We start from the raw sequence: 24,013 nt of genomic DNA, 5'->3' as shown, positions 1-24,013 counted from the left end.
TATATATATATATATATATATATATATATATATATATATATATATATATGGTATAGTTTCTGTAATTTATTTACTGTGTATTCAATGGATTGCAGTTATTAGTGAAGTACAATTGAAATAATCAGTTCTATTAATAAGTTATATTAACTCTAATCGATTTTTCAAGGAAATCTAATTAAAAATCAATCGTATGACAAGCACGATAGTCACTGGCTCTGATGGATTATAATTATTCAGCTAATCAGTAACATGTAATACAGAACCGATATGTGTACATTCTATTCTAGTTGCCATAACCTTCTAAAGCACAAAGAAACGAAATTTTCAGAGCGAGAAATTCCAATGTGATAGAGCTAGTAACAGTATTAGTGGTAGCAGGAAAGGATGTAATTCAAAACAATATGGATTGGTGGAATAAAAACTGATAAGGTAATTTAGAAAATTAGGACTTAAGGGAAGAAAAAAAGATAATACGCCTGTACCATTGCAAACGAATCACAGCCATGTTATCCAAAGTCACTAACTTTGGTTACGATAAGTACACAGGCCCCAACCAGATTGTCAGAGTCCATCAATATGGGTCAGTAACAGTAAGTGCGTTTATGGACTGATGCTATTGCCTTGGTTTGGTCGGGATATATATTTTTTAGAAGTTGTTCAAGAAAACAGATATAAATTTCTTAGTGTTTAGAATCCATCCTTTGATCAATTTTTATATGGAGATTATTCACCAAAATATATTAAATTCATGCAGTTTTAGAAAGCCCTTGCCTTTTTGTGACAATAAAAGTTTCGTCATTACTTCGTTCTTCTACAGTAACTAAAATATGGCAGTTACGATAAGTGTGGCTATTTCAATACTATTATGACTGATTTTTATATTTCAATATGATGCCTGAAAGTTGGAGGAAAACAGACGAAATCCAAAACTTGAGTTTTGTACTATAAAATAATTGTCAGTAGTGTTTATCTGTAATATTAAAGGAACTGATAAAGCCAATCCACATGACTCAACGTCACAGTCACAGACGTTATTACTTACCTATTGAGACCACCTTATGTGTAATATGCCTATTATATTTTGTATAAGATTCATCTGTTGGAAAAAAATTCACTAATCAATATTACAATAAAAAGTAAACATAAGAAGTATAGGAGGTTCATGAAGATTGTTCGTGATTTGTAGTTTAAATCGTGTATAGACATTAACTGAAAAACCATATAAAAACCAGGGGCACTAAACAGCTCTTTCCTTTATTTCGACAGAAGCTGCTACCTTGACGTGGTGGTCGGGCTTGCCTATCGTGATGACCCAACCGAGCTATATTGTCTGGAACATATGTTCCTGTAGGTTCTACCATACCAGGCAGATCGATTGGAGAACGGTAAGACTAAAAGCAGCAACTCAAGGTCTGAGGGCGAAGTCGTACTGCTGACTGTACAGAGGTGTGACAGCAGTAAGGTGTTCCCTTCAGACAACCAGCATCTGCAGCGATGCTGCCTTCTCACAAGGAAGGTTGGGGTTAGAAAAGGTTGACCCTAAAAATGTCACACCTCACCTTACCTCACGGATTTCCGTCTCCGGCGGTAAGGCCCTTTGAAGAACGGAGCTAACACGTCAAAAACCTCCCACAAAAAGGCCGTGCGCGATCGGCCTCAAACAGTTGTCCCTTGTGCTCTGTGGTCACGCTCCCAAGTCGTTAAGACTACCTCTAATCTAATTTCCTTTTCAGGTTCCTCAAAAAATACCCTTCCACGGTGTGGGCAACCGGGAAGTGATATCAGCCCTCATACCCGTAACAGCACACGAGAACAAGTTGGTCACATTCAAATCCTTCCTACACCTCCTAATACCTCTCTTATCTCCCCGACTAACCCTCCTCACGTCGCTTTATCACCCCGCACCGCTAGGGCAAACGATTCGAGTACGTGGAACGCCATTCCTGGTCTCCTGAAACCACGCTCTAAACTATACGTAGGAGCTTTTAACGTACGAACACTTTGCCAAATAGGACAGCAGGCTTCCTTAGCTAAAACTTTAGAATCTCGCGCCATCGATGTGTGCTGCGTCTCCGAAACGCGCATACAGGATCCAAGTAGCGTCATTCATTTGACCTCACCATGCCAAAATAAGGAACCGACTCGATTTACGCTTCGTGTATCTGGAAGCCCTGATTCTGCTTCCCGTGGCCTCGCCGGCGTAGGTATAGCATTGAGTCCTAGGGCAGAACTAGCTCTCTTAGAGTGGATCCCAGTAGACAGTCGTTTGTGCGCTGTCCAACTAAACGGAACAGTAAGGATCCGGAAAAATAGGGACACTTGTCGTTGCCTCTTTGTCGTCTCTGCCTATTCTCCCACTGACTGCAGCTCGGATGATGTAAAAGATGAGTTTTACAGAAAGCTCTCTGACCTCCTCCGAAAAGCTAGGCGCTCGGATGTAGTAATAGTGGCCGGTGACTTTAATGCTCAAGTAGGTAAACTAAGCGATACGGAAAGACACCTGGGTGGATCTTATAGTGTCGTGGCTCAAAGAACAGATAATGGCGACCGTCTGTTGCAGCTATGTTCAAATAACCGCCTCTTTCTTGCAAATACTAACTTTAGGCATAAGGAAAAACATCTTTTAACATGGAGACCCCCTAATTCGTCCCAACGTTGGACCCAAATAGATCACATCGCTATCAGCCACCGATGGAGGGGCTGGATAAAAGACTGTCGCTCATTCTGGAGCACATACCTAGATTCAGATCATGCTCTAGTACGAGCGCGTATCTGTCTGCGTCTTACTGGACGTAGGAAAGACGCTGCAAGGAAACCTCTTAGGGGCCTACTTAATGATAGTCAAGCTATAAGTATATTTCAGGAACAACTAGGAAAACAGTTACGCAGTCATGTATGTGATGCCCACTCTGAGGCAGCACGGAATGATATCCGAAAAGCTGTGGAAACAGCAGTGATATCTGCTAGTAAGGTAACCCGTAAGGTTAGGGAGCAACACTGGATCTCAGCAGCATCTATCGCACTGATAGATGCTCGGAAACTCATTCCACCTGGCTCTGAACATAATGAAGAGCGGAGTCAGCTTAAGCGCAAGCTGACAAGAAGTCTACGCAACGATCGTGAACAGTGGTGGGTAGCGAAAGCAAGAGAGATGGAAAAGGCAGCTGCAATAGGTAATAGCAGACAATTGTTCAGACTTGTTGAGGAAACCGATATTAGGAAACCGACTGTTAGCGAAACAATCTCAGAAAAAGATGGACATATTATACATTCTCAATACAGGAGATTGGATCGATGGGCAGAACACTTTAGGGATCAGTTCAACTGACATTCAGCCACACTTCGGTTTCCCACGATCTCCAGTCAACCTGAATGGCAAGTTAATGTAGGTCCTCCGTCTCTTTACGAAGTTGAAAAAGCAATAGGAAACCTGGAGCGAGGGAGAGCAACAGTCCGTGACAGGTTTACTCTTGAGATTTTTAAGGATGGTGGTTCAGTATTAGCAGTGAGATTAACTGAGGTCTTGGACAAAATTTGGGAACTGGACGTAATCCCATCTGACTGGTCTCAATCACTGATTGTGCCAGTCTATAAGAAAGGACAAAAGTCCTCCTGTGACAATCATAGAGGAATCAGTTTGACTAATATAGTGTCTAAAATATTAGCTTCAATAATACTTCGACGCCTAACGAAAGCTCGTGAAGAACAGACTAGAGAAAATCAGGCTGGTTTTCGACCTGGACGTTGTTGTATAGACCAGATATTCACTCCGTCAGGTTCTATAACATAGACACACATTCAGACGCCCCACAAGGGTAGTATTTCTCGACTTTAAGGCAGCATTTGACTCTGTTGGTCGTGAGGTTCTATGGCAGTGTTTGTCACTGAAAGGAGTACCAAAGAAGTACATGAACCTTGTGAAGGCTCTCTAATCGAACACAACTGGTAGAGTGAGAGTTTATGGCGAACTGTCATCAGAATTGATTACCTCAAGTGTTCGTCAGAGATGCCCACTCTCTCCATTCCTGTTCAACTTTGTCGTCGATGTACTTTTAGAGATAACACTTTCCTCGTCTAGATTTCCAGGGGTTGAACTTCTACCGGGAGGTTCACTTGTTGACTTAGAATATGCTGATGACATAGTTTTATTTGGCGAAGATGCTGACAAAATGCAGAGTCTTCTGACCACTCTAAGCAACAATGCAAACATGTTCGGGATGCGATTCTCTCCCTCGAAATGCAAAATGTTGCTTCAGGATTGGGTTGCATCGACACCCGAACTAATGATAGGGAGTGAAGTAGTTGAGTGTGTCGATCGCTTCACTTATCTGGAAAGTCTCATTAGCCCTTGTGGTCTGGCGTGTGATGAAATCTCAGCACGGATACAGAAGGCTCGACTAGCTTTTACCAACTTGCGTCATTTATGGTGTAGACGAGATATCCGTCTATCAACCAAAGGACGGGTTTACTGCGCAGCAGTTCGTTCCGTCCTACTTTGTGGCAGTGAAACATGGCTGGTAAGAGTAGAGGATATTCGTAGGTTACTAGCATTTGATCAAAGATGTCTTCGAAATATTGCTCGTATATCGTGGGACCATCGAGTAAGTAATACATTTGCTAGAAAACGGGTACTAGGTAAGGATGGCAAATCAATTGATGACGTAGTGAAACTTCATCAGTTGAGATGGCTTGGACACGTGTTACGTATGCCCAACCACCGACTGCCTCGACGTGCGATGTTCAGTGGTATAGGAGTAGGTTGGAAGAAAGTTAGGGGCAGCCAGACCAAAACATGGCACAAGTCCATGAAGTCACTGACAAGTGGTCTGAGTCATGTTGGTAGGTGTAGACTACCTGGTTGGGGACCGCGAGATGATAGCAACCGATGGTTAGAGACCCTGAATGACATGGCTCAAAATCGTTTGCAATGGCGCAGGTGCATACACTCTTTGTGTTCTCCCAAATTTTGATCTCCTTATTCCTCCTTGTCTCTCTTTTTTCTCTTCCCAAATTTATTTCACTGTATTATACTCTTTAAGTAACATCTCCAAACACTAATCTTCCCGATTACTGCTTATACTCTTATTACCTCTACCACTACGGGATTTGAATCGACCACTGCATCTTTGTGCTAATGTGGTGTGGCAACTCGAACTGATGTACGTACGTACGAAGTTCTACGTTGTTACTGACTGACTGACTGACTCATCAACAGTGTGTAACGTATATGGAAGTCGAACTCAGAACTCCACAGTGACAGCTTAACATCTAAATTCTGAGGTTGGTATTCGATGGTTTATATTTCTAAAAAATAGTCAATTCGTGATTTGGAGAGACCATCATCCGCTTCGATTGATGATAGTTACCTCACCCCACACATCGTTGGACTCCAATGGTTACGGTTTTTCACCAAACCTCCTGGAGTTTCTACCGGATATTAGCAACTATTGAGGACATGATTATTAGTAGTGTAGAAGGACGACATAGTTATTCAATGTTTGCTAGTTTTGAATATTTGTGTAGTTTATGAGTTCATGATGTGAAATACAGAATGACCAACGGTTTATAACATAATGACTGTTCAGGGCAACAAAATCTGAAACTCACCTGTACACCTAAGAATCCCACATAAGACAGAACACTGATAAACGTTACAGATACGCTCCGAGCACGGAAATACTCCCAGTAGGCTGACCACGACACATGACCGTGCATAATTTCTTCATCAGTCATGAATTTTCCATGTTCAAGATCATCATTTTCAAATTTATCATCATCTGATGAGCTAGCATTCAAATCTGTAATACTTATGCTAGTTGGAGAACGACGATGAGTCACCTCCTGCTCAGATCTAAAATCGATCAAATCATTTAGTGCTTCACCAGTAGGCATTATCTGAATGGTCCCGGGAGAGAAATTTGATACAAAAAAATGTAAAACAGAAAACCAAAGGAAGAATTACAATAACACATAAAATGTTTAGGTCGATAATTATATTTCTGAAAAGCACAGTTATCCTATGTTTCCATTTCCTAGGTCAAACACTAATAAATTTATGTATTCAAAATCAAAACAGCCTCGTTTAAGTGTATGAACTCGGGCGACAGGCATGGAGTTGACGAACTGAAATAGATAGGGTGAATTCAAACCTTATAGTGGTAGGCATTAAAGGCAAGTTGACAAAAGATGTAATGTGTTAGAACAACTGTAAAGGAATAAACAAGCATAAACAGTTAGGAAATTAGGGAACATCTTTAACTGAAAACATTAATTTTGATGTTTTACTCATGAAAATTTCATTGTCTCATTGTATAGGGACATTAGCGAGAAAATGAAGTTGATAAAAATTATGTGAATATTAATGATGATAGAGTTATCTAGGAAGACAAAAAAAAATCTTTACAATCAAAGCATCCAACTGAAACAATACAACACCTCAATAATCATCAGTTGTAAATCATAATAAACAACACCAAAGAAACTATGGTCAACCTTGTATTTCCTTCAGCTTTAATGATAATTTTAGGCATGACTCTAAAGAGCCGTTACTAAATGATTGAATGAGATGTCACTTGGTGGTGATGTGTTGTGAAAGTTTGGACAGACGGGCAGATGACTCAAGTTCTATGTTGCTTATGACTGACTGAATTTACAGTTTAAATAATAGTTGCATACAAATATGATTAGTAGACTTCAACTGCATTTACATGAGAAAATAAATGGGCAATCTTGAAAACGAAACTTACTTGCTCATTATTGTCATGCTTTGAAGTAGTATTGTAAGTAGTAACATCAGTGAAATTAATGGGTTTTAAAAAGGAAACAGATGATTCTAGGGATAATTTTTTTGTTGCATTCAATGGTGGACTTCGAGACAAAATTCCGATAGGATGAGATGAACTATGCGGCTAAATTAAACGAATCAATCAAGAAATAAATCATATAGATTAATGTTATGGAATATTGTCCAATCAGTTTGTTAAAGAAATCATAAAATATATAATCAATTGGATATATCAGGATTAATCCAGAAGTAAGGTAGTAGAACAGTAATTAATTTATAAGATGAACTGAAATTTAATCGCAGTTTAATTATTCGAAGAAAGAAAAGTGTCTGAATACGAATAATGAATATTATTCTATTCGTACATATTGTAATTAAATTGATTGAATTCACGAGTCGATCTAAGCTAGACCACCACTGGAAATCTGGAAGCACTGGAGAGCCGTAACGTTTTAGTATGGGACTCCCTAGAAATGTACATCTACGATCCCGCATGTGGGACTCAAACTCAGAACCTTCAGTCTCGCGCGAGTACGCTTAACCTCTAGATCACTAATCAACTGAAACAGCTTTCTTTTCGAGTTTGTTAAGAATAACCAACAAAATACAATGAATTCATCGTATACAGCAAACACTTTCTTTTTTAATTTATTTAAATTAAGATGAATTGAACTGAAATGTAATTTAACAAAAAACAAAATAATATTTTACCACAAAAGTCGAGTGGATTAGTGATTATTTGTTTATAAAAACAATTACTTATTGAATAATAACGGAATAATTGGTAGAAATCAGTAAAATTATCAAAGTTCAATTCTGCGTACATTCATAAAAAACAGAGAGAATATGAAGAAAATAAATATGAGTGTGCACTCCCACTGAAAAGCAATTCGAAACGAGGATAAAACATCTCTTCGACAAAACCGGTTTTTCAATTGATGTCAACATCCTGATGAAATACTAACTTTAAATGAAAATGGAGTTCGTCAATCTGAAATTTACTTACAATTCAAGGTTTTATAACAACTAACAGGGTACCAGTGTGAATTATGGATGCAATAAACATTGTAGGTAACATCAATAAACAGAAAATAGTGCGATAAAAAAGACTGAAAAACATAAGCAAACCCGTTCATAATGAAATATTATCGAAAGAACTAACTAATGATAAGCATAAAAAGTTTCTTTTTATATTTTCGTGATTCATTATTTATTTATTAGAACACATAAATATTGGTAGAAAGGGACAACAAAAACATATGCGCCACATAATAACAATGAGAATGTAAAGTGAGTACAATAAAAAGGAGAGCAACAACGAACAGAAATTAGTGTATGTGAGTGAAATAACAATAATAATGGGAGAAACAATTCAGTTAGCAAATGTTCAACCAGAAAGAATTATTCCACTTAAAAAAGTTACGTCCACTTCCAATGAAGAAAGTAAAAGAAAAAATACACCAGGATCGCCACTGTGTTGTACAATTTATAGGACCCAAACAAGAAAGTCGTGAACGACAAACAAAACACAGTTCTCTACAGCTTTCTTTCATACCACAACACCATGTCATACACTGAACAACTCCACTTCTTCTAACCACTACCAGCGTATGTAAGTAATACACGATGTGATATTCTCTGGGACGACATCCGTAGTACACGACCAAGCCACCAAAGTCCATATTTCAAGATGGTCACACCAACACAATTGTCGTCTCTGCGCACGAACATCCGCATTATTAACATGGCGTTGCCACTAGATGTCATCAATCCTTCGGAGATTACGATCATTAAACACAGAGAGTCATCTAACATCCTCAACTCCAAGAGGCCAGCTTCAACAACAATAAAGCAAAACTGCTCTCACGACGTGTTGTAGGTCAGATCTTTTACAGTCAGACTAACATCATCAAGGCACCAACAATGGCCAACATTGGCATAAACCGCTCTAGCTTTCACTACACATCAATTGATCACATCACTCATACAACCGCCTGCACTTTTGCACCTACCCAGATACACCATCTTCTCAACTACTTCCAGCCCCTCACTACTCAGAGTAAGTGCAGGATCAGGGTCCTGCCAGTCTTGTAAAAGTACTTTGCACTTCGAAGGTGCAAGGCAGATGTAATACCTACGGACACTGATTAAATGCGGATTTTATGAATTGAGTATCAAGGTCGCAAAGTCTTTTTCCGCTCAACGAATCCACACTACCATTACTTACATCCATCAGAGCTGTTTCCAGAATGTCATCGATGGTAAAGTTGAAGAGGAATGGTGATATTGGTCAACCCTGTCTAACCCCACTGCTTGAATAGAACAATGGAGAGAGGTGGTTGTATGCCATCAATCTGTTTGTATATAGGACTTATCCCTCGTTAGTTGTTATAGAAACGACATGAACTCTTTTTAAAGATAGGGAAAAATATAGACTCATTCCATGATATTGGAGCACTCTCTCTAACTGCCAGACCTTTACAAACAACTCAGTCAGTTCCTTAACCAGAGAGTCACCACTTTCTTTAAAAAGGGCCAGAGGTAAGTCGTCCGAGCCTGGTGATTTGTAGCGCTTCACGATTTGGAGTTCCTTGCGTACTTCCGCCTCGTTAGGTAGATCAGTCATCATAGGACAAAGAGGGCAGGACAGTCTGATCGATGTTGTCGGGGCAGCAGGTCAGTTGAACTGCTCCTAGAAAAACTCTGCCCATCTTTAGAATATTATAGATAGTAAGACCAGATAAAATAAAAATGAACATGAATACGTCCAGAATATTATTATTAATCAACTTACAACAACCACGCTACATGACCGACTAAAGCGAGTTGTAAATGAAGACTTTCTATGGTTACTTTCATTCACTTTAATAAAATACAAAAAAAAGAAATGAAAATAATAGCACGGAATGTATAAAAGAAATAGGATTTTCAATGAGAAAAATTTGTAAGTAAATCTCACGAGAACTGAAATGGAATTTTGTCTGTAACCCAAATTACTGATTACTTAATGACATAACACACCAGTAATTTCTGGTATAATTAAGTAGAATAAATTATAACCGCATATCATTATAACATAATCAAAATAGCGTATAAATGGGAGGAAAAGAAGACTAGCAGAACGAGTCATTTCTATCTATCCACCATCTTTGCTGAATTTCAAACTGATCAAAGTAGAATTTCCTGTGAGAAATTCCTATCAACTATCTCCCTATGTAACTCCGCCTGTAGTCCCTCCGGGGGCTACTGCCGGTCCCAAGCCCGGATAAAAGAGGAGGGTTGGGCATGGGGTTAGCGTCCCCATCCCGTAGAAAACTAACTCGCTAAAAAAACGCTAACCAGAAAAAGTTATTCAAACCTTCTAAACTCTGCCCTGGCAGTCAGAAGGTCTTCATTTAGAAGAACTATGACGCCTCATGATGAAAGCCGAATTCCTTCGGAAGTTACGAGGCCGATGCCCCTTCTGACAACCAGAGCAACCATTTATTTAGATACATGGAATGTTCGTACAATGTGGGACACCGGGAGAGCCTTCCAAATTGCTGCAGAAATAAGAAGATACAACCTAGAGGTACTTGGGATCAGTGAAACACATTGGACACAAGTTGGACAACAACGACTAACTTCAGGAGAGCTCCTGTTATACTCCGGCCATGAAGAAGAAAATGCTCCACATACACAAGGAGTTGCATTGATGCTGTCTAAACAAGCACTAAATGAGCTTATAGGATGGAAATCTCATGGACCAAGGATCATCAAAGCCTCCTTCAAAACAAAGAAAGAGGGTATTTCAATGAATATCGTCCAATGCTATGCGCCTACCAACGACTACAATGAAGACGCTAAAGATCAATTCTACGATAGGCTGCAGTTAATCGTCGAAAAAGCCCAACAAAAGACCTGACCATTCTGATGGGAGACTTCAATGCCACTGTTGGAATGGACAACACCGGATATGAAGACATCATGGGACGACACGGACTGGGAGAAAGGAACGAAAATGGTGAGATATTTGCAAACCTATGTGCCTTCAATAAACTGGTCATAGGCGGAACTATATTCCCACATAAACGCATACACAAAACCACATGGAATTCACCGGATCACACTACACAAAACCAAATCGACCATATTTGCATCAACAAAACGTTCAGGAGGACTATAGAGGACGTGAGAACCAAGAGAGGAGCTGATATAGCATCAGATCATCACTTGCTGGTGGCCAAGATGGGGCGGACAATATCACAAAAGTTCAATACGGCCTTTCTTCAAGATACTAACAAACTCAACAAATTCAAGATAGACCTCAGCAACAAGTTCCAGGTCTTTCATGATCTACTCAATGGAGAAGGAACTACTGTGGAGAGCAACTGGGAGGGGATCAAAGAGGCAATCACTTCAACATCTCATGAGGTTCTGGGCCACAAGAAGCACCATCACAAGGAGTGGATCACCGTTGATACATTGGATAAGATTCAAGAAAGGAGGAACAAGAAGGCAGCAATCAATACCAGCCGAACAAGAACAGAGAAAGCCAAGGCACGAGCTGAATACACAGAAGTAGACAAGCAAGTGAGGAGGAGCATCAGAACTGACAAACGTTAATATGTGGAGGATTTAGCCACGACGGCGGAAATGGCTTCAAGAGAAGGAAACATGAGACAATTGTACGACACGACAAAGAAACTCTCTGGAAATTATTGTAAACCAGAACAACCAGTGAAAAGCAAGGAAGGTGTGGTAATCACCAACATTGAAGAGCAACAAAACAGGTGGGTAGAACACTTCAAAAAACTCTTGAATCCACCAGCTCCACTGAACCCACCCAACATCCAAGCAGCACCCATGGACCTCCCAATCAATGTTGGCCCACCAACATTTGAAGAAATCAGCATGGCCATCAGACAAATCAAGAGTGGCAAAGCAGCAGGACCAGACAACACTCCAGCAGAGGCACTAAAAGCAGACATAGCAGTAACTGCAAGGATACTCCACATTCTCTTCAATAAGATTTGGGATGAGGAACAAGTACCAACAGACTGGAAAGAAGAACTCCTGATCAAAATACCAAAGAAAGGCGTTCTCAGCAACTTTGATAACTACAGGGGCATCACTCTTCTCTCAATACCGGGAAGTCTTCAACAGGGTATTGTTAAACAGGATGAAGGACTGCGTAGACGACCAACTTCGAGACCGAAAGGCAGGATTCCGTAAGGATAGATCGTGTACAGACCAAATCGCAACTCTACGGATCATTGTGGAACAGTCAATTGAGTGGAATTCATCACTCTACATCAACTTCATTGACTGCGAAAAAGCATTTGATAGCGTGCACAGAACAATACTATGGAAACTTCTTCGACACTACGGCGTGCCTCAGAAGATAGTCAATATCATACAGAATTCCTATGATGGGTTAAACTGCAAAATCGTGCATGGAGTACAGCTGACGGACTCGTTCGAAGTAAAGACTGGTGTCAGGCAAGGTTGCTTACTCTCACCCTTTCTCTTTCTCCTGGTGATCGACAGGATGATGAAGACGTCAACATCTGAAGGGCAACACGGGATACAATGGACATCTAGGATGCAGTTGGACGATCCAGACTTCACAGATGGTCTGGCCCTTCTATCGCATACGCAAAAACAGATGCAAGAGAAGACGACCAGTGTAGAAGCAGCCTAATCAGCAGTAGGTCTCAATATACACAAAAGAAAAAGCGAGATTCTCCGATACAACACAGTATGCAACAATCCAGTCACAATTGATGGAGGAGATTTGGAGGATGTAAACACCTTTACATGTCTGAGCAGCATCATTGATGAACACGGTGGATGATACAGATGTGAAAGCGCGGATCGGTAAAGTAAGAGCAGTGTATTTACAACTGAAGAAAATCTGGAACTCAAAGCAACTGTCAACCAACATCAAGGTCAGGATTTTCAATACAAATGTCAAGACAGTTCTACTGTATTAGCAACAACGTACTGTGGGAGAGAACAAACCAGATCCCAGCGGAGGAAGAAATCAGGAAGAAGCGCTTAAAGTGGATAGGACACACACTAAGGAAAGCACCCAACTGCGTCACAAGACAAGCCCTAACATGGAATCCTCAAGGCCAAAGGAAAATAGGAAGACCGAAGAACACATTACGCCGGGAAATGGAGATAGACATGAGATGAATGAACAAGAATTGGATGGAACTAGAAAAGAAGGCCCAGGACAGAGTGGGTTGGAGAATGCTGGTCGGCGGCCTATGCTCCATTGGGAGTAACAGGCGTAAGTAAGTAAGTAAGTATCTCCCTATATAATATAACACTTTCCAGATAATTAAGTTTACAGCATATAAAAAAACTAAATTCATTTGTTATAATTTCACCTAAGATAACCAAATATGATCATTGAAGAAACACTTAAAAGAGAATATCATTCATTGAACATGTATTCTAAATAGAATGCCACTATTCAAACAAGAAGTATCTGTGTCAGCAATTAGAAAGTGATCTATTGATCGACCAAAAGGTTTAAAATTACAGATGAGTGCTAGATCAAAATAGAAAAAATTAGTAAACTTGTGCCCGATAAACATAAAATTTAGTTTTTTTTTCTCGGAAAAACGCTGTCTCTGTGATTAATTGTTACTTTCAACGTTCCCATAACGAATATAAATTACATACAGTAACTAACAAGAAGACATAGAATTCAACACCAATTGTATTGATAAAAAAAAAGAAATTTATTGACAGACTATGAATTAATTAAATGGACTAGAAAACATGAAAGTAAATATGAATAAAATAGAGTTATACATTATTACTTACTTGTTTCATCATTTATCTTATCTTTCTTGATAGACTCTAGATAATTAGCAAAATGACCAGAGTTATTATTTACAACCTCCTATCAGAAAAATGGTAAGAAGAACACAGAGAATGTTCTAAAGTGATGTCCAGTGTAGCAAATATTATTTCAGAGTTAATGAGATTAAAATATATGATTCAACAAAAGATAATCGGTAATGTGAACATCTGGATTACAAATAAAGATAATGTGAGTATTGAAAATTAAAAAAAGGTGAATATTTAATTATGGTAAAGCATTTATTTACAGATAAATATCTTAACATGGATACAAAGAATGCTTCATTTAAAATTTATTGCCCTGTATGGAGAACCAAAATCATAAAATAGTGTTATACTTCTTTTTGATACTCCAATGAGCAGAAATTAGCATTCATGATTGGGACTAATTACGTTTCACATCGAATCACCTTGATCAAAATAACATAAAATTGACATAACCATACCTAGTTCGATTTTCACTTGAACTGATCTAAATATTCTGCCTTGTTCCTCATTACTCTTTAAACTAATGTCAATTTTAATTCAGTTACTTACTCGGTGAGACTATAATTTATAGACGAACCAATCAGATTTAAGATAACAAGTCTTGGATTTTGGCGCGAAACTCACCCATTCATTTGGCTAAATAGCATTTTGGTATGATAGCTGGTGTCAGTTAGTGATAAATTTAACTCCTAACCCTAATTTACGGCTGTAAATCTTAATCCTTATTCCTTAAACTTATTTATAACCCAGTGCGTACGTGGACATTATCAAAGTCAATGTAGCGTCACTCAAATGTCAACCATAAATTATAGTCTCACCATTTACTCTGAAAAAGCGACTGGAACTAAATCACGAAACATTAGAAATTCTAATTTCTACACATTGGAACGAAAATGAGAAAAACCATAAAACACTGAGTATACACTTGATGTAGCCCACTGTGTTCTAGCCCACCTCACGAATGAACAAACCATATTACAACAGAAATTCATGAAGATCAAAAGTATTAATAGAATATTATTATGAGATGATGGAGAAGATTTGTAGCTCAGGTAGAAGTTTGTGTTGATGATGTCGTTCAGAAGAACGATGAAAGCTCCACGACCAAACCATCCAGCTCAGAGAACAAAACTCCACCAGAATATTATTATTATTATCAAAACTAATGCACCTGTTATTACACTATCAATTTGTACTTTTCACTTATTATGCAATCGTTTTCATTGTTATCGTTGACTCATAAACTACCTTGATTGGTTTAATAATTTCGTATATGCATATAAATACCACTGTGTATTGGAGTAAATTAGAACAACACATATAAGCGAACAATTGTTTTCAATTAGATCGTCATCAGGCTTTACTCTAATATACATGAATATTTATACGAAAATGTAAACCAATCAAGGCGATTTGCGTCAATAATCACAATGAAATAGAATAGGTCACCACACATAATAGGTAAAAGTACAAGTTGATAGTAGGGAGACAGGTGAATTGATAAAATACGAAAGTCTTATTAATAGTTAAACGTTGGAAATAGAAGGTCAAACATGGGTAAATAGACTAGGAATAGTAATCACAAAACATTAAAATCATTACGTAATAAGATGTGTGTAAATAATTAGATAGTGAAGAATACGAGGAGGCGGAAAAATATAAAAAAAACTAGATGTGAAAATAAGGTAGAGACTTATTCTATTTCATTGTGATTATTGACCCATATCGCCTTGATTGGTTTACATTTTCGTATAAATATTCATGTATATTAGAGTAAAACCTGGTGACGATCTAATTGAAAACAATTGTTCGCTTATATGTGTTGTTCTAATTTTCACAATGGGAATCTTTAATATTAGAGTAAAGCCTGATGAGGATCTAATTGAAAACAATATTGTTCGCTTATATATGTTGTTCTAAATAGAATAAGTGTCTAAAGCGGTTAAAAAAACTATATTAAGTGTAGTTTTAAATTATTTTCAGTTATATATAAACAAACAAGATTTGCCTTTTTACCAAGAATTATTCAATTTCAGTGAATCAGTGATTACCAACTCAAAAACTCGAACGAATGCTCATGGACACGAATTGAAACATTTTTATCTCTTGCCATTCGAATATGAAAACACAAATCTGGGGAAGGGAATCTAAAACTATAGAGAAGCAGTATGCTATAGAAATAATGAAGCATTTAAAATGTTCTTGATGGGACAAAATTAGTAATGTAAGGCACTTCAAATAAACAGTTACATAAAACACGGACATACTGATCAAGTCATTGTTGATAATAACCGATTGAAATGTCTGCATTCTGAGTAATTCAGAAGGGTAAAAATAACAAAATAAGATAATCCTTCGATAGAAAAACAATGAAGCCACTTAAGACAGCATCTTGATTACTGAATCACTTACAGGAAGCGCGAGAATTTGAGGTAAAACTAGGAAATCCGATATCACATCATTCAGAAAGATACTCAGACAAAGTAAGGACGATTCACCCAAAACTGATGCAGATAACAAATTGATCATTAAGTAGTAACTAGTGCTGCCTAATTAATGTTAAAGAAAGAATTGATGTTTTCAATGTGAACACTAAGATACGTTATTTGATGCTACATTACAAATATTACGACAAATTACATGAGAAAAACAATATTAATCAGTCTGTAACAATTTAAATTCACTCTTACATTATAAGTTCCAGATTGAGTGATTTCACCATTAGTGTTAAGAACAATAATCCAATCAGCAGAAGATAGCCAATGAAATGAATTAGTTGTCATGATTCTAGTTTTATCTTTTAGAAGACCATTTGGACCTAAAACGTTATCGAATAAATGTTTCGCAACATGTGTATCGACTGCTGATAATGGATCATCTAGCAGATATATATCTGAACGCTGTTATTAAAATAAGAAAAGTAAAATAACCAAAAATATATCTCGATTTCAATAGATTTAAACAATCAAACAGAAAAGTACTAATCTATAAAAAGGGTTCAAATACCGAATGGAATATTTTGAAGAACAATTAAACTCGTGCACTGGCCCAGCGATACTGTTTAAATGTAGCGATGCTCCACAGGAAACAGGCGATAATTACCAGAGAATAAGTTTATTCGAAATTACATCTGAAACACTGAATTCTACCACACGGTATGTTGTGCAAAAATTGTGAACAATCGGACTCCATTGATTACGTATTTACTCCTCATTAAATGCTTCAAAATGAGTACATTTATTGTAGACCGACAATCGTTGTCTTTTGGCATCAATGTCAGACTTCAATATGTTGGGCAAGAAGAGTCTCTCGAACTTTATTTTAAAGAAAGATATCTGAGAATCTTATACGACAGAAGAATTACAACGGACCTTGGAAACATACGAAATTAAAGCCTTCTATAAAACACCCAACATTCTAAGAAACGTTTTAGTTAGAATGAAAGATAAGATCCCGTTTACATTCACACAAAATTGTGTCCACAGATTAGATTGTCGATTGTGATACTTTCTACATCGGAGTCCTTCCATGAGATCTGCACTGGTGCCAAGGAGCACATAAATTACACAGAAAGATCTAATAATCATGTAGAATCGAAAAGACTACAAATTAAGTCAGCAATACCAGTACATGTTATTTTCAATTATCAGCAAATTGATATTCCATAGAGAGGCTGCATGGTATTGGCATTACTCGACATTTACCCTTACGACTTGTCAAATCTTGCATACTACTTATTATTCTTTACTGTTCTCAATTATTCTTTCCCAGGCTTTTTAGAAAAGACTTTACTGTATTGAGGAGAGTGCTGGAGGCAGTTAGAAGGGTGTGTGGTGGATTTTTTAAGATCATTGTTAATATGGTTGTGGATAGACATCTAAAATCCTACAAAATACTGGCATGTGTTATCTTAACAGATGCTAACCATTCACCTCATTCATAACTTTCTCTTTGCATATATTCTGGTAGAACAAGATGTCAATACATTAGAATCCATGCACGCAAGCAAAGGCATAACAGCACTACAATACCACATCTAGCAAATATACTATGTGACAAACAGTTTATTGAAGCTAACCTAATCAATAACTAGTATTCTTAAGCCCCCAAACGCCCTGGTATGACCGAGAGCGGGGTGGGTTCGCCCTCCCTCTCGAAATACTCTCACACGGCCGCGCGTATACAGGCTCTGCCAGGGAAGTCCTACTCACTGCCTTCTCGTGGCGGGGGTGTTGTTTACGAAAATGAGAGGACGAAAAGCGAATGTCCGGCGCTTTAACCGGATTCCAAACCAATAGTGCACATGGGCACCAGTATCCTGCGGGAACAAATGGAGTATGAACCAATTTTCGGTCACTGGCTACCATGGGACTGCATCTCCTCACGATGCTCCACTGCCTTGTGGGTTAGACCTTTAGGTCAAAGGCTCGGGGTGTGGCCCCCTAAGATAACCACCTGCTTCGGTCTGGGCACCCGGGCAGTAACCCAGCCCACACGCAATTAATGAACTGAAATTGTGTGGCGCATATATGTTTGGCGCACTCCTGTACCAATATATATGTGTTCAAATAAAATGAATAAATAGTATTCTTAAACATGTTTCTAATTAAAAAGTTGTATAGATTCAAATCATTTCATTTGACTCTAGGTAGTTTATTTACTTAATTTTATGTACATATGCATGAAGTTATTGGGTTTTTTGTAAAATACTTTGTGTTGAGAATTCTATATTGTACTAAGCACATAATATTGAATAAAGTTGTTAATAATAATAATAATAATAAAATAATTCAGGAAGGTTTTTCTAACCACAAAGAAAGACGAGAAACCGAAGTTTAATATCATGCTAAACCCCAATGACCTCGATAGGAAAGAAGGTCTGACTACTATTCAACCAACTTGGACTATTTATTCAAACAACTACATTTGACTTTATTCATCTTCCAAACAATCTACACACACACACACACTTGATTTTAACTTCACTACTTCATACTACAAATTATACATTTCTCATACCCACCTTCACATAAATAAACACAATGATATGTCATACATAATTATCTTGATCAAAAATAACATGAATTTGACACGTTCAGATCTTTCACAGATTGAAATCATGAGTCAATTGAAGCTAGACCACTATGGAAAACCTGGAAACACTGGACGGCCGTTTCGTCCTAGTGTGGGACTCCTCAGCAGTGCGCATCCACGATCCCGCACCCCGCGAGATTCAAACGTTCAGATCTATTAAGATTTTGATTGTATCAGTTTATCAGCTTCGGAAATTTATTTATTTACTTGTGATCTAATAATATGCTTTTTTATCCCAAAGTAATAAATAATATAGATGTGAATTAACGGTGAAATATATATGTATGCACAAGTTAATGATATTTTCTTTATTCAATTTCGTATAACTGAATTTATTGTGTAATAATAAGTGCATTGTAAGAATTTACAAAACTAATACTAGTCAATGGATAAAGTGCACAACTATTTTCATAAAAGTCTGTATATATGCTGTGCTAATTTTGCAACATTAAAATGCAAAGTAAATTTGTTGTGTGAATACTCCTAATTGTACTGTTAGCATTGATAGCGATTTATGTCATTCGAGGTGGTTTAAAGTGCTATTTTGTAAGGTTAATTTCTTCATAAGAAGCGTGAAGTACAATGTTTCATTGTAACTCATTCAGATCTACGCTTGTGATATCTGACTGATCTGATTATATTTGAAAAACATCCTGGATTAAATGATTGTTGACTCCGATAAATAGAACTATTTTTGAAGAAAAAAATCCACATAGCCAATCCTTTGATGTCGCTTAGCTAGAAATAACTAATATTTCAGCTAAAATAACAATCTAATTAACAATCAATCGACCAATAGTATTGGGATAATTCATAGCTGATTAACATGGAAATGTAAGCTGACAAAAATTCATTATCTTTCAACACAATATCCTTCTTCTTTACATTTAATGTAACGTTATCGTTCTTTCGCTTGAATTCCAAGTCCCCCAATATTTCCAAAGTATGACAACTTCGCTTAAGACAAATTTTGTGATATTCATTTAATATGGGTTTTTTTAGAAAGATTAATTTGCTTTGGACCGATACTGAAGTTATTTCAGTAATTCATCGATTTAACAAACTTGAATTTTAGAAGTGTTCAGTACCTGACTTTTATCACGACCACTTAAAATAATGCTAAAATGTTTGAAAATTGGTGTCAAATTAAATAATACACATTTGCAACCATACTGTCTGACGCTTGGAAGCATTAAATTAAGGTGTATTGTAGCATGTTACAACACACATCTGAGATTAAAACTCAAAAACATACCTACAAACCGATGAGTTATTTTGTTTGTGCATGTCAGATTATAAGCCTACTCAAACTTAGTAGACCTAATAGTATAAAACCTGCGAAAGAAATTGTGAGTGTCATAACTATAATTGAATGTAAAAGAAACAGTCAAATTAAAATAATTATAGGTGAAAATTACATTTGAAATAATCTCAGCGATCGAAGTTTAAATAATTCCGACCTTTCTTCTAGCAAACTTATCTGAACTTCAGGGTAATAATCAAAATCATCAAATCAAATTTATACTATATTAACCCAATCATATTTAGATGTTGACTTCAGTAAATAGGATAACATGAGTTAGTTAAATGCGAATCATGTGAAAAGTCCTCAATGTGAAGATAAATGAATGAATGATTGCGTATGTGTAAGATTGAGTTATTAATAGTTGATATTCGGTGTTAATTTGTTTTTATATGAAGAAAAAATAAAAATGCAACTTGAAAGTTGAAAAATTGTTTCTGAACCATCGATGTGCATGTAAAATGAAAACAATCAAATACATAATTGTATTGTTAAAATAACCTACATTAATTTCAGTCAGTATTCAGACTGACCTTCAGTCACCTATAATGACTTCTCTACGCTCGGCGCCCAATTTTTGTCAAACTATTCGTTCTAATATTGACGAATATTCGTATAAGTAAATTAAAATGTTGAAAGACTATCAATTACAATCTGTCCGAACAAGGAAAGACTGAGAACAATCAAACATATTTAATATCCGAGTGCCCTTTTAAGGTGAAGAAACGAAGCACACAACATGTACAACGATATGAACAAAACTAAAAATCAAATGTACATTAAAAATGAGTAAAAAACTGTAGAAATTTTACCAACCTGATATACAGCTCTAGCTAAACTAACGCGTTGTTTTTGACCTCCTGACAAATTGACACCTTTCTCACCAATTTCTGTCTTATCACCAGCGGGAAGATGAGCAATATCTGTTTCAAGAGCGCATGCAGATACAACATTTTTATACCATAATTCTTCAATTTGCTCTGCAACTGGATTTGACTGAGTAGGATCGCTGGATGTGACAAAACGAATATTTTCTTGTAGAGATTGTTGTTGTATCCAAGCTGTTTGTGAAACATAAGCAATGGAACCCTAGAAAAATATTGATCATTTTTTTAGAAAAGAAGGAAATATAATTTTTCAAACAATACGAAGAAATTAAACCTAAAAAATGAAATAAGGCAGCCTGAATTATTGATTTGAATACAGTGATCTTGAGTGCTGTTAGAGGGATTAGGGCGGTTTGCACTTCCCGGTTGCCCACACCGTGGAAGGGTTCTTCTAGAGGTACCTGAAAAGGAAATTGGGTTAGAGGTGGTCTTAGTGACCTGAGAGTGTAACTGCAGTGCCCAAGGGATAACTGCTTGAGGCTCGGTCACACAACATTTTTGCCAGTAGTTTTTGTGTTAGCTCCGTACTTGTTGAAACCTTACTGCCGGAAACGGAAATCCGTGAGATAAGGAGTGGTGTGCATTTTTAGGGTCGACGTTTTATAACTTCACGCTTCCTTTGTGGGAAGGTAGCATCGTTGTTATGCTGGTTGTCTGAAGGAAATACCTTACTGTTATCACACCTCTGTACAGCCAACAGCACGACCTCATCCTCTGACTTTGGGTTTGCTGCTTTTGATCTTACCGCTCTTAAACCGATCTGCTTGGCCTAGTAGGACCAGTATAGCTCGGTTGGTTCATTACGATGGGCAAACCCGACCACCACGTCAAGGTAGTAGCAACGGTCCGAAACCAGGCAATGACTTGTACCAATTAGCAATAACAGTATAGTAGAATCGTTTAGGTGCATTTTAGTGATAAATAAAAACAACCTATCGTTCAGAATATCTCGATGCATTCAGTTATTTTTTATGGATTAATTCAGTAGTAATTTACTAAAAGCAAGACAGACTATAGAAGATCTTAACAAATTTCATTCGAATACTAATACACTGAACAAGTATAAATTCACTAACTTTAATAGAAACCTTTCCACTTCGTTTGAACATGTCAGACAGACAGGCTGATAAGAAAGATGACTTTCCAGAACCTACGTTGCCAACGACTGCGACAAGCCACCCACGAGAGATGCGTACATTCAAACTTAGAAAAAGAGGGACGAACAACAACCAAAAAAGTTTATTTAAAGAAGATACCTATCAGCAAACTCAAGTTTATTAGTTATATTACGAATTGGGCTTTGAGACAATACAGAAATTAATAGTAAGATATTTAAATAAAACCGGGTAGTGACTGGTTGGTAGTGGAATCTGAGACACAAGTTTTATCCTATTTAGGACTGGTCAGCTAGATATAATCACATCCCAGTGTTGACGTTTGCACGGTGATTTGAACCCAGTACCTTTCACTTCAAATACCCGACGCCTTATCCATTGAGCTAATGGCTTGTGCAGCTTGTGAATTTCTGGTAGTATTGAGGCGACTTGCTCAGAATTCATATATGCCGATAATGCAACTGGTCAATTACGGTCTTTAATATCAACGGGAAGACACAAACACTTACAAAGTCAACAGCAAGTTTTTAATCAAACCTTCCTAAATGACAGAAAACCATCAATTTTAACGACTTATTAACATATTTTAATTCACAAGCTCTCGTTGAATCGATATAAAGTTATGGTGTGAAGATGAATTTAAGCTTTTTTTATTAACCAGTATAACTTTGCTTACTTTCGTAATGTCAATGGACCAGTTTTAGTCCATGAAAACGAAGCATTCTCAAGAGTAACAGCATCTGTTGACTCTAAATTAGAAGAATGAAAACGATATTCAAAATTGCAAAATATTGAAACTAAAGCAAAAATATAACAATGTTAAATAAAGTTTCATTTTAAATATACAATAAACTTTATTTATTTTATTATATAAAACTCCCACACTTCAAATCAAATACCAGAAGTTTTCCTTAATATATGAGTATATTGACAAGGTTTACATCAATTCATGAGATATACAATTCACAAATGTTATGTGACATTTATGATGAATAAAAAATTTCAGTCCGCTTTCTTACAGAAAGAAAAGAGTAAGAAAACTTATTTCGATTGAACACTGTATTGAACTAAGAAAATAAATATATTTTTAAGGGGATTTTCAAGTGAATTTTACGCAAGCCTATGATTTAAATATTTAATATTGTCTTCAATAAACAAACATTCGATCTAGTTATACTATATAAAAGGACTATTTAAAAAATAATCAGAACTTTCCCTTCCTTCTATTTTATTATACAGTTGAACGCCATGGAAAATAACTTGAAACAATATTAAATCTTAGTCATGATGAGCTTGAGCAGTACTGGGAATATGAAGGTTGTTGAAATATCTCAGATGTTCTGAACTTTGAAAAATAATTCTTCTTGATAGAACCTGAAGAATAGACAGCATTAGAATTGATTCGTTTACGAACCTGATAATGTGACTGTAAAGCACTAGGGACAACATTTTGATATCGGAAATACACGAACTTATTGTATGTAGTTTCGTTGCGTTGGCCCTATATTTTTGAAACTTTATTAACCTTCCACCAAATGTAGGGAGAGAATGAGAACGCTGTAGATATGAATTATCCACACCTTTGTAGACAATCCCGACTACTGAGTAAAGATATGGTAAACATCATCTAATAAATATTAGAACAAAAAATTCTCAGTATTCATTGTGTAATATTACAATAGATATCTCTTTCATACACATTCAGATTGTAATTATTCAAAAAAAGTATTAAAAATGTTTTTATAAGTCAATATCTTCCACCTGTAGTTAATCACTAAAGTTTTCCACCAGTTCAATTGCTACAACGATTTTTCTATTCAGTATAAGGTGCTTGAATTTCAATATATTTGCTTCTAGTTTTTTTCCAAAAACACATTTTTAAAAAGGATGTTATACCAAGAACTATAGTATTTTTCTTTGCAGTTTCAAGTGTTCAGAATCACAATATCTTATAACTCTTTAATAATAGCACATGAGCACATAC

The 24,013-nt window shown here is 36.8% G+C and overlaps 1 protein-coding gene across 2 annotated transcripts in view; it reads right to left on the bottom strand.

Moving 5' to 3' along the window:
• Nucleotides 1-24,013, bottom strand: part of ABCC1_5 (Multidrug resistance-associated protein 1) — a 62,555-nt gene that overhangs the window by 20,355 nt on the left and 18,187 nt on the right. For both annotated transcript variants that reach the window (XM_051212227.1, XM_051212228.1), the window contains 8 exons: nucleotides 22,706-22,778; nucleotides 21,991-22,117; nucleotides 20,844-21,116; nucleotides 16,321-16,530; nucleotides 13,604-13,682; nucleotides 9,579-9,646; nucleotides 6,747-6,908; nucleotides 5,608-5,895 (listed from right to left, as the gene is read on the bottom strand). In XM_051212227.1, the coding sequence (XP_051072383.1) occupies nucleotides 5,608-5,895; nucleotides 6,747-6,908; nucleotides 9,579-9,646; nucleotides 13,604-13,682; nucleotides 16,321-16,530; nucleotides 20,844-21,116; nucleotides 21,991-22,117; nucleotides 22,706-22,778 (1,280 nt within the window). The remainder of the gene's footprint in view (nucleotides 1-5,607; nucleotides 5,896-6,746; nucleotides 6,909-9,578; nucleotides 9,647-13,603; nucleotides 13,683-16,320; nucleotides 16,531-20,843; nucleotides 21,117-21,990; nucleotides 22,118-22,705; nucleotides 22,779-24,013) is intronic.

Source organism: Schistosoma haematobium, chromosome ZW (genome assembly GCF_000699445.3).
Source record: "Schistosoma haematobium chromosome ZW, whole genome shotgun sequence".
Lineage (NCBI taxonomy): Eukaryota > Metazoa > Platyhelminthes > Trematoda > Strigeidida > Schistosomatidae > Schistosoma > Schistosoma haematobium.
This window is presented reverse-complemented; position numbering and strand designations above follow the sequence as displayed.